The 19,382-nt window shown below is 39.5% G+C and overlaps 3 protein-coding genes and 2 non-coding genes across 9 annotated transcripts in view; all 5 read right to left on the bottom strand.

The window, feature by feature from the left end:
* snx29 (sorting nexin 29) overlaps positions 1-6,706 on the bottom strand; it is a 97,306-nt gene extending 90,600 nt beyond the window's left edge. For all 5 annotated transcript variants that reach the window (XR_003781833.2, XR_004575757.1, XM_029119878.2 and 2 more), the window contains exons 1-4: positions 6,619-6,706; positions 3,315-3,379; positions 1,505-1,557; positions 1,235-1,359 (exon numbers count right to left, since the gene is read on the bottom strand). Coding sequence is in view for 3 of the 5 variants with exons in the window: in XM_029119878.2 (XP_028975711.1) it covers positions 1,235-1,359; positions 1,505-1,557; positions 3,315-3,379; positions 6,619-6,625 (250 nt within the window). In the remaining 2 variants the exon portion in view is untranslated. The remainder of the gene's footprint in view (positions 1-1,234; positions 1,360-1,504; positions 1,558-3,314; positions 3,380-6,618) is intronic.
* Positions 6,707-7,271: 565 nt separating this feature from the next.
* LOC114839340 (tumor necrosis factor receptor superfamily member 17) lies at positions 7,272-8,664 on the bottom strand. The gene is made up of 3 exons (XM_029119880.2): positions 8,495-8,664; positions 8,081-8,227; positions 7,272-7,544 (listed from the first exon to the last, which is right to left on the bottom strand). Exons 1-3 carry the CDS (start codon positions 8,610-8,612, stop codon positions 7,288-7,290), a joined length of 522 nt encoding a protein of 173 aa, XP_028975713.2. The 5' UTR covers positions 8,613-8,664; the 3' UTR covers positions 7,272-7,287.
* Positions 8,665-12,101: 3,437 nt separating this feature from the next.
* rsl1d1 (ribosomal L1 domain containing 1) lies at positions 12,102-17,596 on the bottom strand. The gene is made up of 9 exons (XM_010905218.4): positions 17,466-17,596; positions 16,433-16,572; positions 16,178-16,316; positions 15,604-15,752; positions 15,025-15,126; positions 14,682-14,775; positions 13,629-13,742; positions 13,334-13,468; positions 12,102-12,483 (listed from the first exon to the last, which is right to left on the bottom strand). Exons 1-9 carry the CDS (start codon positions 17,505-17,507, stop codon positions 12,385-12,387), a joined length of 1,014 nt encoding a protein of 337 aa, XP_010903520.1. The 5' UTR covers positions 17,508-17,596; the 3' UTR covers positions 12,102-12,384.
* LOC114839394 lies at positions 14,867-14,994 on the bottom strand. The gene has a single exon (XR_003781864.2). It is a non-coding gene; the product is annotated as a small nucleolar RNA SNORA55 (small nucleolar RNA).
* On the bottom strand, positions 15,842-15,971 carry LOC114839393. Its single transcript, XR_003781863.1, has one exon. It is a non-coding gene; the product is annotated as a small nucleolar RNA SNORA55 (small nucleolar RNA).
* Positions 17,597-19,382: the final 1,786 nt, after the last annotated feature.

The raw sequence follows: 19,382 nt of genomic DNA, 5'->3' as shown, positions 1-19,382 counted from the left end.
TTCATTCAAATGTCGACTGATAGTTTGTGCTGACACTGATGCACCCTGAGCCTGCAGGACAGCTTGAATTTCTTTGGAACTTGTTTTGGGCTGCTTATCCACCATCCAGACTATCCTTCGTTGCAACCTTTCCAAAATGTTTCTCTTCCGTCCACGTCCAGGGAGATTAGCTACAGTGCCATGGGTTGCAAACTTCTTGATAAGGCTGTGCACTGTGGACAAAGGAACATCTAGATCTCTGGAGATGGACTTGTAACCTTGAGATTGTTGATATTTTTCCACAATTTTGGTTCTCAAGTCCTCTTCTCTCCTTTTTATTGATTTTCTGGAAAAACACTTTCGGCCATGACTGTACATTTTGCATCTCAGCAGTGTAGTGTTATTCCTTTTCATCGCCTGAGAACTTTTTGTATTCTTCTAATGTAAGGCAGCAGCCATATTGCCAGGCTAATATGACTCCGTGATCACGCAACTGGGTGTGCTTTGACACAATGGGGTGAGGATTCCATGTAGTGTGCTTTAATTGCTTCAATCAAATGTTTTCATTTTCTTTCCTGGGGTTAGGTTGAAAAAGAATGTTGTTTGGGACGAGAAATCCAAAGAATGTGTTGGAAGAGGTGGTGCTCCAAACCTTTATTTGGTTGGTTGAGTGAGTGAGAGACAAGTGAACCAATCCGTAAACAATTCATTAACAACACAAATGTGCAAATTACATGAAATTAGCCTTTATAGCCCAGGCTGGCCCAGAGGAATTTCATAAATTATATATGAATTATGGTTTGATATGCATTAGAAAGGTTGTTGCAATTTCAGGAAAACCTTAAGCCAATAGTTAATGGATGATCTTCTTGTCCGAAAACATTGTCATATATGATATTAGTTTCCCCCACCCTAATTTACTGCTTGTCCTGTCCTGTCAACAGCAGATCTGATTTACTACCTGGTCCTGTCCAGTGTTTCTGATTTACTACCTGGTCCAGTCCACAGTGGTTTTGATTTACTGCTTGTTCCTGTCCTGTCCACAGTTTTTGTGAACTAACTGTCAAGAAGTTAGAGACACATTTGTAAGAAAATAACAGAACCACTCTGTTCATTACAACCCCATTTAACAGTTTCTGTATACTAATAACATAACTCTCGTTCAATTAGTAAACATTTTCTATTTTCTTCTCACATCCTTATTTTGAAATCAGGTGACCAGATATGGTCCATCCCTAGTTTCATAAAACTGTACCTGTTTCAGTCTTGCTTGTGAAGCCTGCAGCCTGCTTGATGGCAGCAGCTGTGAGAGCTAGGCCTCTACTTTTTCTCAGGCCATGCTGGAGAACAGCTTCAAATTGGGCACATAAACAGATCACCCTACAGGGGAGTTATAAAAGTATTACAAGTATTACAAAACCACACACAAAACTAGGCACAAACACACGCATAATTAGATGAGAATTACATGCTTTACACAGACAGTATATTTTATCAGTCATGTGATAATAAAACACATTGGTACCTGCTGTCTGAATCGGAGGCAATCTCCTTTCTACCCCCAAAGCGGATTTGGCACTGAGGAGACAGTGTGAGGATGATGAGATGGCATCAAAAGAACAATGACACACTTCCTTCCTTAATGGCAGCCATCCAGTTAAAGTACACAACCTCAAACTAAGTACAAAGACAATACACTGGACACTGAAACCTTCTAATCAGTCAAAAGTAAATTAAACTATGGCAGTACACTGTTGGAGAACAGATTAGTCAGGTTATAATTATATGATTATTATTTCACCATATCCATAATGCCCTCCTCTTCAGGGGAGATTATCTATAGTAAAGGACTGCTGCTAGACCACTTGCTTGAACAGCATGGGTATACAGTGGATATAAAAAGTCTACACACCCGTTAAAATGCCAGGTTCTTGTGAAATAAAAGAATGAGAAAAAGGTAAATCCTATCAGAACTTTTTCCACCTTTAATGTGACCTATAATGTGAACAATTCAATTGAAAAACAAACGGGAATCTTTGAGAGAGAAAAAAAAAACAATAACCTGGTTGCATAAGTGTGCACGCCCTTAAACTAATACTTTGTTGAAGTACCTTTTGATTTTATTACAGCACTCAGTCTTTTGGGGTAGGAGTCGATAAGCATGGCACATCTTGATGTGGCAATATTTGCCCACTTTTCTTTGCAAAAGTTCTCCAAATCTGTCAGATTGCGATGACATCTCCTCTGCACAGCCCTCTTCAGATCACCCCACAGATGTTCAATTGGATTCAGGTCTGGGCTCTGGCTGGGCCATTCCAAAATGTTAATCTTCTTCTGGTGAAGCCATGCTTTTGTGGATTTGGATGAGTGCTTTGGGTTATTGTCATGCTAAATGGTGAACTTCCTCTTCAGCATTCTAATGAACGCCTGAAGGTTTTGTGCCAAAATTGCCTGTTATTTGGAACTGTTCATAATTCCTTCCACCCTGATTAAGGCCCCGGTTCCAGCTGAAGAAAAACAGTCCCAAAGCATGATGCTGCCACCACCATGCTTCACTGTGGGTATGGTGTTCTTTGGGTGATGTGCAGTGTTGTTCCTTTGCTATCTTTTATGAATTACTGTCAGAAATTTCAACCTTGGTTACATCAGACAATAACACATTGTCCCACGTGCTTTTGGGAGGCTTGATGTTTGTTTTTGCAAACTTCAGCTGGGCTTGGATGTTTTTCTTTGTAAGAAAAGGCTTCCGTCTTGTCACCCTACCCCATATCCCATTCATATGAAGAATACAGGAGATTGTTGTCACATGTAGCACACAGCCAGTACTTGCCAGAAATTCCTGCAGTTCCTTTAATGTTGCTGTAGGCCTCTTGGAAGCCTCCCTGACCAGTTTTCTTCTCGTCTTTTCATCAATTTTGGAGGGATGTCCAGTTCCTTGGTAATGTCTCTCTTGTGCCATATTTTCTCCACTTGATGATGACTGTCTTCACTGTGTTCCATGGTATATCTAATGCTTAGGAAATTATTTTGTACCCTTCTCCTGACTGATATCTTTCAACAATGAGATCCCTCTGATGCTTTGGAAGCTCTCTGCGGACCATGGCTTTTGCTCTGAGTTGCAACTAAGAACAGCTGAACTTTATTTGTGATTAATCAGAGTCACTTTAAATGATGGCAGGTGTGTAACGACTTCTATTTAACATTAGTTTTAATGTGATTGGTTAATATCATTGTCTCATTCTTTTACATCACAAAAACCTGGCATTTTAACAGGGTTGTGTAGACTTTTTATATCCACTGTATATTGCTGCTGAGTATTAAGTTGGCTTTGTCACCTGTTTGACAGCATCCAGTAGCCTCTCCAACAGATGTTGTCTCTTTGTGTCATTCTGCTGAGTGCCTAAAGAGGAGAAGCGTGCCCAAACACATAGACACACAAACACACATTGAGTCTGGTAAGCCGGTCCTGGATCTGCACAGTATTAAACTGAATAAGTGACTAAGCACCTTTTTTTGGCTGGATAACAGGTGTGCTTTCAACAGTGAATTTCCATAAACATTTTGAGAATGATGTGTTCCACAAATAAAAAATATTATTTGGGTAAATATGTATTTATTATACAGGATTAACAGTACATAATTGTATTGACAAATACAGAAAAAGGGTTTAAAAATCCCTGATTGTGTCATATAGTATATAATTTAGAATCAACTTATTACTATTTCATTATGTGACAAAGGAGGTTCAAGGGACTATCAGGAAACAAATAGTCAAAAGAAAAGACCCTTTCACACTTCGGATGTGGGAAAGGGGGTAGGCTATATCTACACAATCCTTCAGACTTACGTCATCCATTTGAAATAGGAATGTGTCTGCAAACTACACAAAGTGTATGTAGCATATTCATTGCTTTTCAAAATCGATTTTTAAACATAATGACCTTAGCATTTATATTAGTGTGAAATAATATTTTCAATGAAAAGAGATGCCATTACTTTAGCAGTTTTGCACTGATCTACACTACCGGTCAGAGGTTTTAGAATACACCAAGTTTTTATTGAAATGTAAACAGTTCAAGTCCAGTGAATTGCCTGAAATTGTACAAAAGTAATTTGGAAACTGCAAGAGGTTATAAAAAATGTGAAAAGAAACTGAATTGTCAGAGTTATAAAAAAGATTTCAGGAAACAAGTAATGGGTTAATGATTACAGCTGTTCGGCAGCAATTATGTAAATTAAGCAGTTTTAGTTTTAGATGCTAACAATTCCTTGTATCATTGTGGGCACAGAGTGGGACCCTAAACCAAAACGGATACCACAGCATTTTTTCAGCGTCATGCCACAACCACTGGTGTCTATGTCTAGTTGATAGGGGTTCATTCTACAGCATGATTATGACTGAAAGCACACCTCCAGGCTTTGCCAGAACCACCTTAGAAGAAAAGAACTTCAAATCATGGAATGCCCAGCACAGTCTCCAGACTTAAACCCCATTGCGCTGGTTTGGGATGAACTTTGCAGAAGGGTGAATGCAAAGCAACCTAGTGCAACACATTTGTGGGAACCTCTGCAACAGTGTTGGGAAGAACTTTCCGAACAATATTTGATTTCCGTTGTAGAAGAAGGAGTGTGTTCAGCTGTTATATCTGCAAAAGGTGGTTATTTTAATTAGTCAAAAAGTTTGATTACATTTAGTTAAACAAAACAATGATTTTCAATTTTGTCTCCAATTGTTTATTTGTTCTATACTTTAATTTCACAGTACATTAAGATATTAACCTTGTGAATTTGAATGAATAACTGAATAACGGAGGTGTTCTAAAACTTTTGACCGATGGTGTACACATCATAAATAATAACTCTATTTGTAGTTCAGCCAGTCCATCACAATTTGACTGTGATACAGTCATTTAAAAAAAATATATTCTTAAACATTGCAAATGTCATGCAGAGTTAAGTTGCCAGTTAAGTTCTCAATAAAACACCTTTCATACAAAATGCTCAACAGTTGTTAAATGAGACAATTCACAGAATAAACATAGTTAAAAAAAATATTTTGAAAGGAAACGGTAGCATCCTTATGTTTAAAAAAAAGATATGTTTCATTAGAAGCAGCAAACCAAATAACTAGACATTGCGACAGACTGGGTGCTTGTTTTTATATACAGTACCATTCAAAAGTTAGGACACCCCCACTTACCAATTCACTTGAAGAGGTAAGTGTGCCCAACCTTTTGACTGACACTTTATATAAGAAAAAAGAACAGACACCCCAAAAAAAAATGTTTTATCACTCACCAGCACATATGCACATACACACTGCACATCACACATGCACAATCAAAGACTTTGGAAAGCAACTCTACAGACATAAAGGGGGGGTGGCAGACATAAAGAAAGCACATGTTAACCAGGAAATAGGAACAATTTAGCCCTTTAGAGTTGTATTGAATCTACTACATTGACACATTATGACATTGCCCATATACTCCACCTTCAGATAAACAAGATAAAGCCAATTTAATTCTTGGTGCCAAAACGGGTATCAGTACCCTTAAAATATGGCCCTGTCACTGTGAAAGGTAGGGCACAGTGACAGGACTGAATCATCCAATTAATTTCCCTCTAAAGCCAGCAATGATATGGACACCTTGATAATACAGACCTTATATTGGAAGTGGAGTTTCATTAGGAAAGACTAACATCTTAACCGAGACAGGCAACACTAACCCAATGAGCTGTGTCAATAGTAGGCGACCAAGAGCTGGACTGAAGAGTCTGTGAACCAGAACGCCAATGGATCGGTTTCGGATTACGTATTTTAACAGTGACAGTCACCTGTCCGCTGGAACGGACTGAGATAAAGCAGGGCCATGATCATGAATTAGATATCATGAATGTGGGGGGAGAAAAAGAAACAAGCCAAATTACTAACCCTACAACTCGGAATATGCTAGCCAATTACTGCCCTCGGCTGGAACCCTGGGCTAATCTGAGAGCAGGATTTAAACCCTGGTCTAGCTCGATTATGTTTTCAAAGCAATTTTATTACATTAACACCCAAAACTGATATTACAATGTTTTATATGTCTCTCATTATCCAACTACACGTTAAACAATATTAGTTTAGTATTCAGTGTGTACTTTAAATGCATAGTTCTTAATGTTAACTTAATGTTCTTAATGAAAATAACATGGCAACATCACGAAATGGAATTAACTGACTATACAAAAGATTCACCAAAACGAATAAGCAATTCAAAAGATCCAATAATATAAAAATAACTACAGCATATGACTCAGTCCATCTGAGAAATTCTCATTTCCCCATCAAGTTCAGAGCACGCTAGACAGTTCTTCTCAGGAGCCTAACCCTATAAAAGTTATTTCATGTTTATTTATTTTTTGACAATTATTTGTCGCTGATATATAAAAGATACGTCACTACACGTGACTTATACAAAACCAAGTGATGCATGTGAACGCCCATAAAGAGCGTGGAGGCTCTTAAACTGCTACTGCCTAAATAGGCTACATCATATATCGTGAATACACGATTCAGTAAAGTCTGAATGGGAAAAGGAAACCCTGGTAAAGCTTACAAAAAGTGATTGTTTTGTTTTGCTACAACAAACTCACCGTTCATTCTCACAGCCCGAGTCTGATCTTGTTGATGACACGCCACAAGGAAACTAGTTCATGGTTCTTCGGTTCGACTTAGTGGAAGTCCAGATGTCTTTAATACGATTCACCACATAATATATAAAACCTGGGAGGCAGCGAGTTATTCTTCTAGGATGTCGCCCTCCCTTCTTTTTATCAACAGAACTGCAGTACTTTGCCCACGGTTGCTCTTGTGGTCTAGAACTACAGAGGCCTGGCGCATAGCCGTTACCACAATCGCTATACAAGTTCAGCCAACTCACATTTGTAGATAATGTTTGACTAGGAAAACCAGCAGCACTTGTAGATTCTGCAATTAGCGTGTCGTGTCTCTGGTTAGTCGTTTAGTGGTAATACAATGATTTTGTTTTGATACATCGGCGCCAGTATCTGCAAAAGCGAAACAGCATCCGAGCTGAAGGTCACATGACCAGACACACCGTTGTCATATGACTGGGGGGCGCATGGTGTGGGATCTGTAGTTCATCAATGCAGACTTTGATAAAGGTTTTTTCCCCCCAGACATGTTGCCTGTGTGTGTCTGTGTATATATTTATTGTCTTTTTGTTTGCCCACGTGCGTGGGAGTGACTGAATGACAGGGTAAAGTAGAAAATGTTCTTTAGAGAGGTGGCAAGAAACAATGTCAGACCTCCACAAATATCCTTTCCTCTGTATTTTCATCTGTCTGGTTGAAGATCTGCACTGTCTTGGTTGTAACCAGTATGGTGGTGCCCTCCTCAGTGGAAGGAACAGGGAGGCTGGAGTTGCAGTCTGGAGTTTTGTTGTAAGTTGCCTCAAGGAAAACCATGTCTTCCTGTCCCATTATTACCACTGTCTGCTCAGGGATGTCATTAGAGAGCGCCTCAGTCCCGGGGCATTCTGTTCCCTGTAGTCGTAATACTGGGAGATAATATTGACATAGTTATGAGTAAAGTAAGAACTGAATCAATCAGATGACCAATCAAGATCAAATGTGGAAGCATTGTCCCTAATTATAAGAGACAGGCATAAACTGTCTGCTAATTACAGCCAATGATTGTCCAATAATATTGAAGGTGCACTCTGGTCACATGATGAACTTCCTGAAATAAGGTCACAGTCCTCCAGAAACATATTTTTCTTATGTTACCTCACCATGTTTTAGGCATTTTAACAACATTCAAAATCAACATTAGGTTCAGGTGTACATCAAGCTCCTGTAGGAGAGAAGACCTGGATGTTTCTCATTGCGAATTCAAAACCAATAATTTGTTTGCACGGAGGGACTGTTTATCTGGAAGGACATTTCAGACGGTTGATCACGTGATCAGAGTGTCTCTTTTAAGTCGAATGTAAGCATTTCATATTTTGACAGACCGATAAACTGTCTGCTGATAACGTTCCATCACTAAATAACAACGTATCTCTTCCCAGTGCTTCTTTGTGCTACAAATTACCTTTGCTCGTCGGAAAGAGCCTGCAAGTCTTCTTCCTGAGCATTTGTAGCAGCAGCAGCAGAAGAGTGGTAAAAGCACTCAGGAACACAAACAGCAGAACCAGGGTGAGACGGATATTGAATGGTTCCAGGCCTTTACTCTCTGATGCTGCTCAGGTTTACAGCAAAAGAAAACATATAGTATGTCCATAACGTTCATATTACAGTCAATTCCAAATCAGAGGACAAGACATCCTTCCTATTCAGACTGAATACATACAGTGTTCCACATGATGAATCCAACATTATTAATTAAAATAACTCTATAGCAGGTTCTCTGTCAAAAAACAAAAATCGTGTTTTTACGTGTGGCCACATTATGATTTCAGTACTCAAAATGTGAAAAGAAGACATAAAAAAAACGTGTCGTACTTACATTTAGTACAATATGCGGTGCATATGCTGGGCGGTGAACTGCATCGTAAAAAGCATTCTTTACACTCCTCAACTAACCCGTCATAGTAGTACCCTGGTCCACACTGTCCTTCTGACATAGCAATGAAGAATAACACAATCAAGAATTAGATCTGAAATTGAAGTGTCAGTGACTGAGATGGCCTGGGTAGTTATGGGGGCCTTGTTTAAAAAAAGGGTACAGAAATGTAAATTAGGTGTAATGGAGGGGAAATCCCTGTGCCATACAGAAACTGGTGAGATTTCAGAAGCTAAGAACCATGCCCATAGCACAAGGATGTTACTCATCACAGAAAGAAGGTACCTATATAGATATATAATTACACCACATTAAATGTAGACATTCATAATAAAAACACTAGAGCATCATCAACATCCACTTTTTATTAGTGTTAACTTCAATTCTGTGAACTGAGAATGTGAACACCTCTGACTGAACCATCGGAGATCCTATCTATGTCTAGATGTGTCCTGATTGGCGTAGATTCTGTGATTGGCATACCAACATGATGTAGCAACACAAAGTGAAAGGCAGGGAGCTAGCAGCAGTCTTCTAGTGTCTTCAACAGCAGAAAGACACAGCAAAGTTCACGTCAGGAGAAAGATGTCAAACAACGCCAGAGGGGTTATGAAGACATAAATTACAGAGTATCTGCTAAATTCCTAGGTTTTCAAGAAATCCCCACTGGAGGGTTGAACTGATTTCAGAAATATTTCAAATGGGATTTTTAAAGTCTGTGAATTTTAAGTGTATCTAACAACTCAATTTCTCTCAGTGACATATTAAATTTAATTAAAAAAATTTGATCATTTTGATAAAATAGTGACTCTAATAGTTGCAAGTATGTTGATATTTATATTTGTGCTGCACTGTTTTGAGCTTGCAAGTAGCCTTTCATGTGATAAATATATAATTCATTAGATTTATTGTACATGTGATTTAGCTATACATTTCACACAAAAAAAAATGCATAGATATGCTATTGTACAAGAGTGTGACACGTGAAATATTCCATGTTACGAACAGCTATAATAGATCAATGTCAAAGTTCAGAAATCAGAAACATTTCATCACTCAGGTGATGGTACAGTAGAAGTGTGCAATACATATTTTCTTCAGATCACTGCAGACTGATATGGAATCCAGAAGTGATTTGAACCTGTATGGAACAATACCAAATCATTTTAAGGGATTCATCTATTTCCTAAAAATGTCTACACATCAACATTTTCAAGTTTATGCTGCATTATAAATTGGGATAATAAATAGTCAAAACATAAATATGAAAACACTTGTACCATACACAGTCCAAAGTCTGCCACTTTATCTACAAGGTGTAGATATGGACTCTTTCCAGTGACCTTGATGTTGTTCAATCATTACCCGCAAAGCGCACTCTCTCTCATTTTCTCCCCTTTAACTATGATTTCTTTATTCATCTATGATGGGCTTACAACTGCACACTACTACATAACAAATTAGACTGCTTTATTAATATGTTGCCAATAAATAAACTTGAAATTACCTGTCCAATCATATTGCCAGTGTTTCCCTGTTAAGTTCATTACATGAAGCGTAGGTTGTGTTCTGATAAATAACCGACAAATTGACAGGGGCCTGTTGCCGGTTAACAGTAACATTTCCATCTATTGTTCGGGGCCCCTCTCTGTTGGCCCTTAGATTCCTTCTGAATGAGTTCCTTATTCCATTCGTGAGACGGCTGGAGACCTTCCTTACAACACCCCTGATCCCTTTGTTCTTTAAATTGACCAAGCCAACGTCATCCTGCAGTTCCTCCGGTGGCACCTCAATGTTACCCGAGAACCAGAACACCCACCAAATGAGACTGAGGAAGATGACCACGGCCCCGGAGTAGATGAACAAGTCATGGCAGAAAATGTCTGCGAACACCCCGGTCAGCAATATGGACACTCCAACTATGTCATGGACTACTGCAAACCAAAAGGCACACTTGCAACGACCAACTCCCCGATATCTCCTCTCCATGACCTCCACGTCTTTTACTAGTATTTGTGGCATTGCAACTGAGGTCCAGACGGTAGGTAATTCCTCAAAGTGCTTGAAATCTGATAACAGAGGCTGGTGCAGTGCGCTGTCGCTCCGTCAGTTTGTTGGAAAGCAACATGCACTCACAGCAGCGTAGGTTACATGCTCAGAGCTTACAGTAAAATTGTTCAAAGTGCAATCACCTTTGGTATTCATGATCGTTTGACGACACATTACGTTATACTTATAAATCCTTTAGGGTAAATCTTAAAAAAGCAAACAAATGGTTCTTTCTGTAGTTCCCTTTGAGAAAAAAAGAGATTACATTACTAAAGTAAATATTCAAATAAATTACAATTCAATCACACAACACCAAAAGACCAACTGAGTCAACGTAGTGTGACAATTCCTTTTTCCCTGTCCATCACTCAGTGCTGAGGGACTGGCTCGAGCTCCTGGCCCCCAGTCTCATACGTCTCTGCTTATCCTTAAGGACGGGTATCCAGACCAGGGCAACCACAACAAACATCACACCAATGGACAGGCACACAGGAGCCGTGGAGTGTGGGGAATCCATCACACCAGAAGAGTGGAGGAACAACAACACTGCACCTGCGCCCAGCATCAGGGCTCCAATCACCATGACGATGATAGGTTTGTGGAAGTAGCCCCAGCGAGGTGGTTCGGGGGTGTTCAAGTCAGGTTCAGAACACAGAACCTTCCTTACAGAATCCTCTGATCTAGGAAGATCTTCTGATGATGATGCCATCTTCATATGGGGGAAACTTCTCAAACTCAAGTGACAACCCAGCCTCATAAAAGGTTCTTTAACCCACCAAGTAAAATCTATATTTTATCAAACTTGTCTTTCACCTCAAGCCCACTTAACAAGACAACTACCTTGCCTTAACATGTACACCTCTCCTGCCTTGAGTGACAGTTGGTTCTGATGTGAGCCTGACCACGGTTGTTGTTCCCCAAAGCCCACTCCCACCAGCCCATGTAATTCCAGATGGTAAACAACACCAGACAGGGAGTGGCAGCGCAGCAGTCAGGGAGCAGGCATTAGGCATGTATTGTCAAAACCCACTGTTTGAGACCAGCACTTACATTGCCTGCACAATTCTGAGTATTTGACCAATTAGATCAGATATTTTGCAAACCCTTGGAACAAAAGACCAATTGGGTCACCTCAGCAAACAAAACACCAGAGTACAAATGACAAGGCATCATAACAAAAAATATCAATATTTTCAAATTGATGTTAGATACTACAATTACATTAGTACAATACAAAGGGAATAATCATACTCCTGTCTATAGCAACAGAAAGAGAAACATGACCTGCAAGGCTCTGGCAGCTGCACCATGATGCAGTGATCTTATCAACAATAGCCTGGTCATACGATACCAACAGTCCACTGACGGACTTCTCTACGGTAAACATCACTCAAGGCTATTGCATTGTTGGGGCACAACACACCCTCATACCTGGTTTTCATTACATGTAATTGATCATATAAAACAAAATTAAATATTGACAGAGCCCATTCACAAATGAGAAATTTAAGTTGGGGCACAATTTTAATTTACAAGTTGGGCTTATACAAAGAATTTAACAAACCCCTTTGATGGAGCTCATAGAAAATATTCTGGTGATGTCTGAGGGATGATTTTAAACTGAAATGTTGGTAGTTGCACATATTCATAACCACCTAAATCAGTATGAAGTCAGAATTCCATGCAGACAGAAGAAAGGCACAGAGTAACCAGGACAGAACGAAGAGGTTGGTGTCATTTAGCTGAAGGGACAAAATTCGACACCAAAACTGAGGAATTTCTCTTCAGGTTTTGGGCAGCCTTCTCTGTAGTTTTGCCTTTTCCTTCACACTCTTTCCTCCCGTGGGTTTGGGTGCCTTCTCAAGTCTCTTCTTAGTCGGCTTCTAAAGGGACCAGAAAAACAAAAAAAAACTATAAGCAACTTTTAGGCAGGTGTAAACAGCTGGCCCAATTAACTTGTAAATAGGGAGCCACTGGAAGGCTCTTTGATGTTCATTGAGTGTGATCAGGGAAAGAAAACCCAGAAAAGGAACCAGGCAAGCCTAGTTCAGCCAGCCCCCAATTAAGTGATAAATGTTGTTGCCCTCACTGGATTCCAACCGGTCTCCCACATCAGAGGCTGTGTCTTTCTTATTAAGTTTACCTCCACCACAAATAGGCAAAATAAAATGTATAGCTTTTGCCACTAGCGGTTTTAACAGCTTGTAAGCCAGTAATAGGCTTACTAGTATCTACTAACTTACTACTTGGAATAGTCATAAGAATTGAGCAATTGCAAGTGAGATTGAAGATGAAATGTACACTGCAAAAGCCATTTCATGGCACAACGTTTGTTTCTTTCATTTATGAATGACCCTGATACAATAAATATCAATACCCCAACAGTGATAACTGACTTTTGAAAAAAATCGAATCCTAATGCATTATTTGTTTGTGGCGAGATTCAAACGTGGGACCTATTGTTTGCAAGTCCGCGTATCTAACCACTACGCAATTTAACAAGAGGTAGTCAGTCAGTAAGAGACGTTCTCTCACACGGTCTGGCAAAAAACCATACCACCTCATTGGAATGAGTAATTTAACACTGGATTAAAAACAAAATTCATACCAAGAGGGAATCATGATTGCAATTATTTTGAAATATTGAATATAGCCAAACTGGACAAATTGATCAACTACAAATGACATTTTAACATGTATTTGGTTTGACGGTAGTATGCGGCAGCTACCAACCTCCAGTTTAGCCTTTTTGCTTGGCGTTTCTATGGGCACCAGCTGTGGAATCTCTTCATCCTTCTCGGCTGCAGCATCACTCTGCTCTTTTAACATCTGTTCCTTCTTATCAGACTTTTGTTGGCTTGATTTTGTCTGAAATTCAAAAACAAAAGATAGTGGTTTTCATTATGAGAAGGAGAATTTGGGAACCTGCTCATGTGCAGCATTACACCCCACTGCAATGACGATTTTTGAGCAAAAATAATTGATCTACAATCCACCAAAACATTTCCCCATGTGATTGCAGTCCTACCTTGGCCTGTTTCTGGGTCTCTATCATTTGCAGGTGACTCAATTTTGAGTTGTAGATGGGCAGAGCCACTGATGACTGGCTCTTCAGGTGGACGAGCTTTATCAATGGTCCTTTCTGCAAGAAAACACAGGAGCCATTTTTAAAACAACCGGTATGTTTTCTCATACCTTGAGACCACAGCCATATTGGAAGACATTTCTATGCAAAATACATCAACCCCATTCAGACTGTATCATAAGAGCCAATGGGGTGGGTTTGTAGGCACATGGGCTTAACCCTTCAGATCCCATAGCAGCCGTCAACAGCCTTCCTTTAGATTCTCGTAGTGTCCGCAGACAGCAGTGTTTCTTTAACAATAACGTAAATACCACAAAATCTACCTAAATAAAACATATTACTGTATTCCCATTGGATGTTGTCATTAATAAGAAACCAGAAAGAGTATGCTGTCATTTGACTTTAGTTTTTATAAGTTCTTTACTTAACACGCTAACGGCAAAGCGGCCAGGACTTTGTTAGAAGAGGCTCTTTGTGTTGTTTGGTGAAAAGTTGGAAACATCCTTGCTCTTTTAAAGAGATAAATGATGTCGTGCTGACATCATCAACAAATATACTTCATATAGAAACAACCACAACTGCTTGCTGAAGTTAGTTTACCATCTAGTTAGTCTATCAGGCTATTGTGTAGTGGCAAATGGGTGCTGGGCTCACAGAGGGATAGTAGGAAGAGTTAGAGGTAGATTTCTTGTTACAAAATTAGAGAATTATATTTTTCAAAGTTACATAGACGCAGTATCAAATTAAAGATGTGCTCTTACAAGTTAACTTGTAATATGTATTTGTTCTTATTTTTTTTATCTGTTTGCTTGAAACGTGTGAATATTTTGAAGATTCTCAGTAATCTACAGCAGCATTCTACAATTCTATTGTGGCCTAAAGGGTTAAATCACACCGCTACACAGATCATACAATAAGCATACCAGTCCTATAGGCAAACAAGCATTAATATTTAGTGAGAGATTAGAGTTTACAATTAACTGCCAGCAAACTCACCATAGTCAGCTTGCTCACAACAGTGCTAACAGCTGATTCAATGTTCTCTGATATTTCATCTGCAGTCATTCCAGAATGGCCCACACGAGTCATGCTAAAACAAAAGCAACAAGGTAATGTATGAATTAATGTATATGCATATGTAATGTACATGTAAATTAACGTAAGCAGTAAAGAACACACCATTTTGTGCCAAAGTTGTAGAGACAGGCTCCAATAGAGAGGGAGGTCCGTCTGGATACACTTTGAGTCACTATAGCACCATTATTGCCCATGACCGACACTGAATGGAGGACAGGGTTTGCTGGGGTGCGGTTATGTAACAAATTAGAAGAGGGCTCACCAGCAGCAGCCTTTGTTAGAGATGGAGATGGATGTTCCCTGAATGGTTCTCTGAATATCCAAAGCCAGCTTCTTGCTCTGCAGGTTCACTGAAAGAGGCTCTCTAAGCGAGAGATAAATCACACCCAGCACATTATTAAACTATATAAAGTCTTAAAAGCACACTAGTTTTAGTTATGCTCAAACTCTTATCCAGACCAACAAGGAGACATTTTATAAATGTATTACCAATTGCTCTTCACATATACTTCTGTTAAGGAGGGATGATAGCGGATAAATGTGCCATTTGGAAGTTATGATAGGACAGCCAGCTGGGCCTTGGTGGATTAATTCATTCCAAAACCAGGGAAACACACTAGGAGCAATGTTGATGTTCCCAGAGAGTGAACAGGGAGAAGCAAACAAAGACACCCCTCCCCTGCCTCACTGGCATGAGTTTTGTATAGAACTGGATTTAAACCAAAATTCATACCAAGAGTGAACCAGGTCCCGAACCAGTGCAAACATATGTCATAGGATTTCATAGCACAAAGATCCAGGTTAAATAACCAACAATAGTTCATATTATTTGTAACTTTACTTCTTCCTCTCGTAAAAGTGCTTGCCAATGTGTGATGGCAGCAGTCGGCGGATGCGGTCATCTGACAAGAACATGTCAAAGTTCCCCAGCAATCGTCGTTTGGCCTCAAAGGGCTTGTACTCTGTCTTCAGTGTCTTGTATGGGATCACCTAAAGATAGACACAGGGATCATGCACCAGCAAGTAAACACACTAAAAACTGCTGATGCACTGATTTAAATAATTACATGATAGCAAATGACTGTGTCAAAGTTGTAGAGACAGGTTCCAATAGAGAGGGAGGTCCGTCTGGATACACTTTGAGTCACTATGGCACAATCTTTGCCCATGACCGACACAGAGTCTGAAGGACATGGTTTGCTGGAGTGCCCTTGTTCCCATTGGTAGACAAAACAGTAACAACAGACTACAGTACTTTAGATGAGATGCACTGACAGGAAAGTGCTTTGACATTCCAGAAAATCCAGGCATAAATTCTACCCAATTATTATAAGTGCTTACATTCACATTTTAGTTATTTAGCCAACACCCTTATCCTGAGCGACTTAAACTTACAGGACATAACTAAATAATACCTCTGTGATGTTCTTGACCCCTTTCTCTGCCAGGAGCTTCTTGTAGAACCTTTGGGTCTGGTCAGGGGTCATGTTAGGTTCATCTCTGGTAAAAAGACACACCTCATCTGTGTCGGTACGAAAGCCATGTGGTAAGGGGCTGAGAGAGGAAACATGGTTAGTACTTCACCATCCATACTTCAAGACAGAGTTTCTTGCACAAGATGAGCAAATTAATGTACGGATTTGTAGAGAATTTGTTGGCAAATTACTTACATGCGGATGGTCTGGGTTTTCTTGGGGATCTTCCACAGGGTGAAGAGGAGAGTGATGTGTTGACTCTCATCAAGGAGCCGGGATTCTGACGTGGATTTGGTCTTGAGGAAAGCCTGCAATGCCTTTACAGCTTTTTTCACCTATGTTAAAAATGTAAAACTATCAACTGGAAATGCCGTTAAAAGATAAATAAGTCGACACACTAATTCCCAAAGACCTCATTTGTTCTACCTCATCGTTAATTGATCCCACCTGATGTCTCAGGTCTGAATAAGTCCCTGATTAGAGGTTCAGTAGCAATGAAAATAAGTGTGGAACTAGCTTTGGGGGGCAGAGTTGATGAACCCTGTAAGTGATGTCATAACTAATTCCATATACCCTTTAGAGATGGTTGTATGTTTATATATCTTTAAAGGATATCTATAGAAATTGCTAGTTATCCAGACTTATTCCAATAAATAGCTGGCTTACATTGCACAACTGAATTTCGTGAATAGCGTATTTACATACGTTAATACACTATCGGAACTCAAACAGGTCTGTTTATCAATCCACTAAGTACCTACTACATATATCAACAATTTGTAAAATGTAAGGTATTCCAAATAAATATTCTGATGGTAGCTTTTATTTATTTCAAAAGAGGTTTAACTAAATGACCGATAACGACCGCAATGCCAGACCCCTTGTAACTGCAAGAGCGCAAACTGGTAACGTTAGAAGCCATAGAAACATGTAAAGGGTGGATAGTACGTTTAACCTAGATAACCAAAGAGGCATGTGTACAATTCTTGAGTGTACTCCACGTTAACAGGAAAAAAAACCGAAGTCGCTTTCCTTGTCGTGTCGAATTTACTGTCTGAAAAAGCTAGCTAGCTAACATTAGTTTGTTGGTTAGATGACTAACGTTAACATGCAACGTAGAAAGATGGTCTACAAACTATAACCTATTGATACACCCTAATTCTCCTAGCATCCATATTACTATAAAAACATAGGTGAAAAAACACATTTATTGGGTTTTACACATTACCTGCACCCGATCTAGTGCAACATCCTCCACTTTGTCTGCCATGCTTCTTTCTGCACGTGTACTTTCTTGTTCGTGTGAGCTTCCGGAAGACTAACCGAGGTTTTTAAGGAGGTTGGCATCCAAGAGTATTGGTGCATTACCGCCACCTACTGTGTTGGAGTGGTCGCCAGATTCAAGCAGGATCGGGTCAAAACATTAACCATCACCTTCACCTAATAATTTAAGAAATCCTACTCAAAACTCATCCTTTCTAGTTCTCTCTCTCCCCAAGCTTGTCTTTGTATCCGACAGTATACTTTTCATAATATTTTCATGTGACGTAGAAATGTATAAAAAACAAATTAATTTAGATTAAAGCATAAAGGCCAAAAACAACAACAAAAAAGTACATAAAACTGTCAAGACTAGTGTGGCAACTTCTTTCAAAACATCCATGTAACCTTTAAAGAAAAACTATTCTCCAGTCACACCATTGGGCTCCAGCTACCACCTCAGATTCTGAATCACAAGTACATTTACAAGTACAAATACTCATTATTGCGTAATGATGCTGCCTTTTTGTTTGTTTGTTTTTATCCTTCTCAGATAACTAGCTAGCTGTTAGCTAGCTAACCAACTTTACACAACACACAATGGCTTCTCACCAAGAATGAAATCAGATAGTTTTCAATGTGCTTTTAGTACATGGTAATACCGAGTGTTTCAGAAAGAAGGACCTATGATGGGCAGCTATGCGAATCGGTGATGTATTTGCTGCAATAATTGTGATTGTGGACTGCTAGCATGATTAACTATCACATATTGTGTGACAAAACAATACAATTTTTAGTTCACATCAATTGCAAAAGACAACGGACATCCGGCAGCAGGTCGAAAACGGCGAAAGTTAGTTTAATCAATATAGTTGTTGCCTTACAGTACTTAATTCTAAACACCCTTTTCATCAGGGTATATCTGCTGGGCAAAGGCTGTTAAAAGCCAGTCGTTTTGCGGATAGCGCGTAGTTACTGTACTAAGCTAGACACAGAACCCGACATGGGCACTATGAAGGTTTTAGTTGTTTCAAACATTTCTACTAATAAAAAGTTAAATGTCATCATCATCATTTTCTTCCGCTTATCCAGAGATGCCCAGACTTCCCTCTCCCTAGACACTTCCTCCAGCTCTTCCGGGGGGACACCAAGGCGTTCCCAGGCTGGCCGGGAGACATAGTCCAGACAGCGTGTCCTAGGTCTTCCCCGGGGTCTCCTCCCGGTGGGACGGGACCGGAACAGTTAAATGTAGTTAAGATTATTGTTCCATTCATGGAGCAATAGCCAATATATCACAATGGTTTATAACTACACAATATGAGTATGCTGATACCTGTATCCTGAATCGTATCTGTTTTGTCAGAAATGATGCTCATAATCATGCCAGTGATCGGAAAATCAGGAAGTGCATTTAAAAATGATACAGCCTACATCATCTGCACCTTCATTGACTCAGAGCACTTATCCGTGCAACTCTGATGTTCCTTTACTCACTCAAAATAGTTTCAGTTTCAGTCTAAAAAGATCCTAACAGCCATACTTGTGGGAAGTACGAGTGCTGCAGGGCAAAATCGGTGAAAATCGGTTAAAGAACACTCCACTGTGTCTCCACTTACAGAAAAATCATCAAATTCCTTGCTAGGTGAATGACGTGGGAATTCAATAGACCAATTTGGAGTGGATGTCAATGTTACGTCAATGAAGTTTGGTGGTGGCAGACATTTTTATTGTTTATAAAAAAATATCAAAAATATTCTTTGGAAAATCCAAAGGCTGTGCAACTTGTGGGTGTCCTTTCTGAACCATTTGAAAGTAGTTTGAAGTTTCTAAGTCATTCAACAAAAAAGCTATTTAATATTTAAATTTGCAGTTGTTTATAAAAAAC

This window comes from Esox lucius, chromosome 5, assembly GCF_011004845.1.
Source record: "Esox lucius isolate fEsoLuc1 chromosome 5, fEsoLuc1.pri, whole genome shotgun sequence".
Taxonomy (NCBI): Eukaryota; Metazoa; Chordata; class Actinopteri; order Esociformes; family Esocidae; genus Esox; species Esox lucius.
This window is presented reverse-complemented; position numbering and strand designations above follow the sequence as displayed.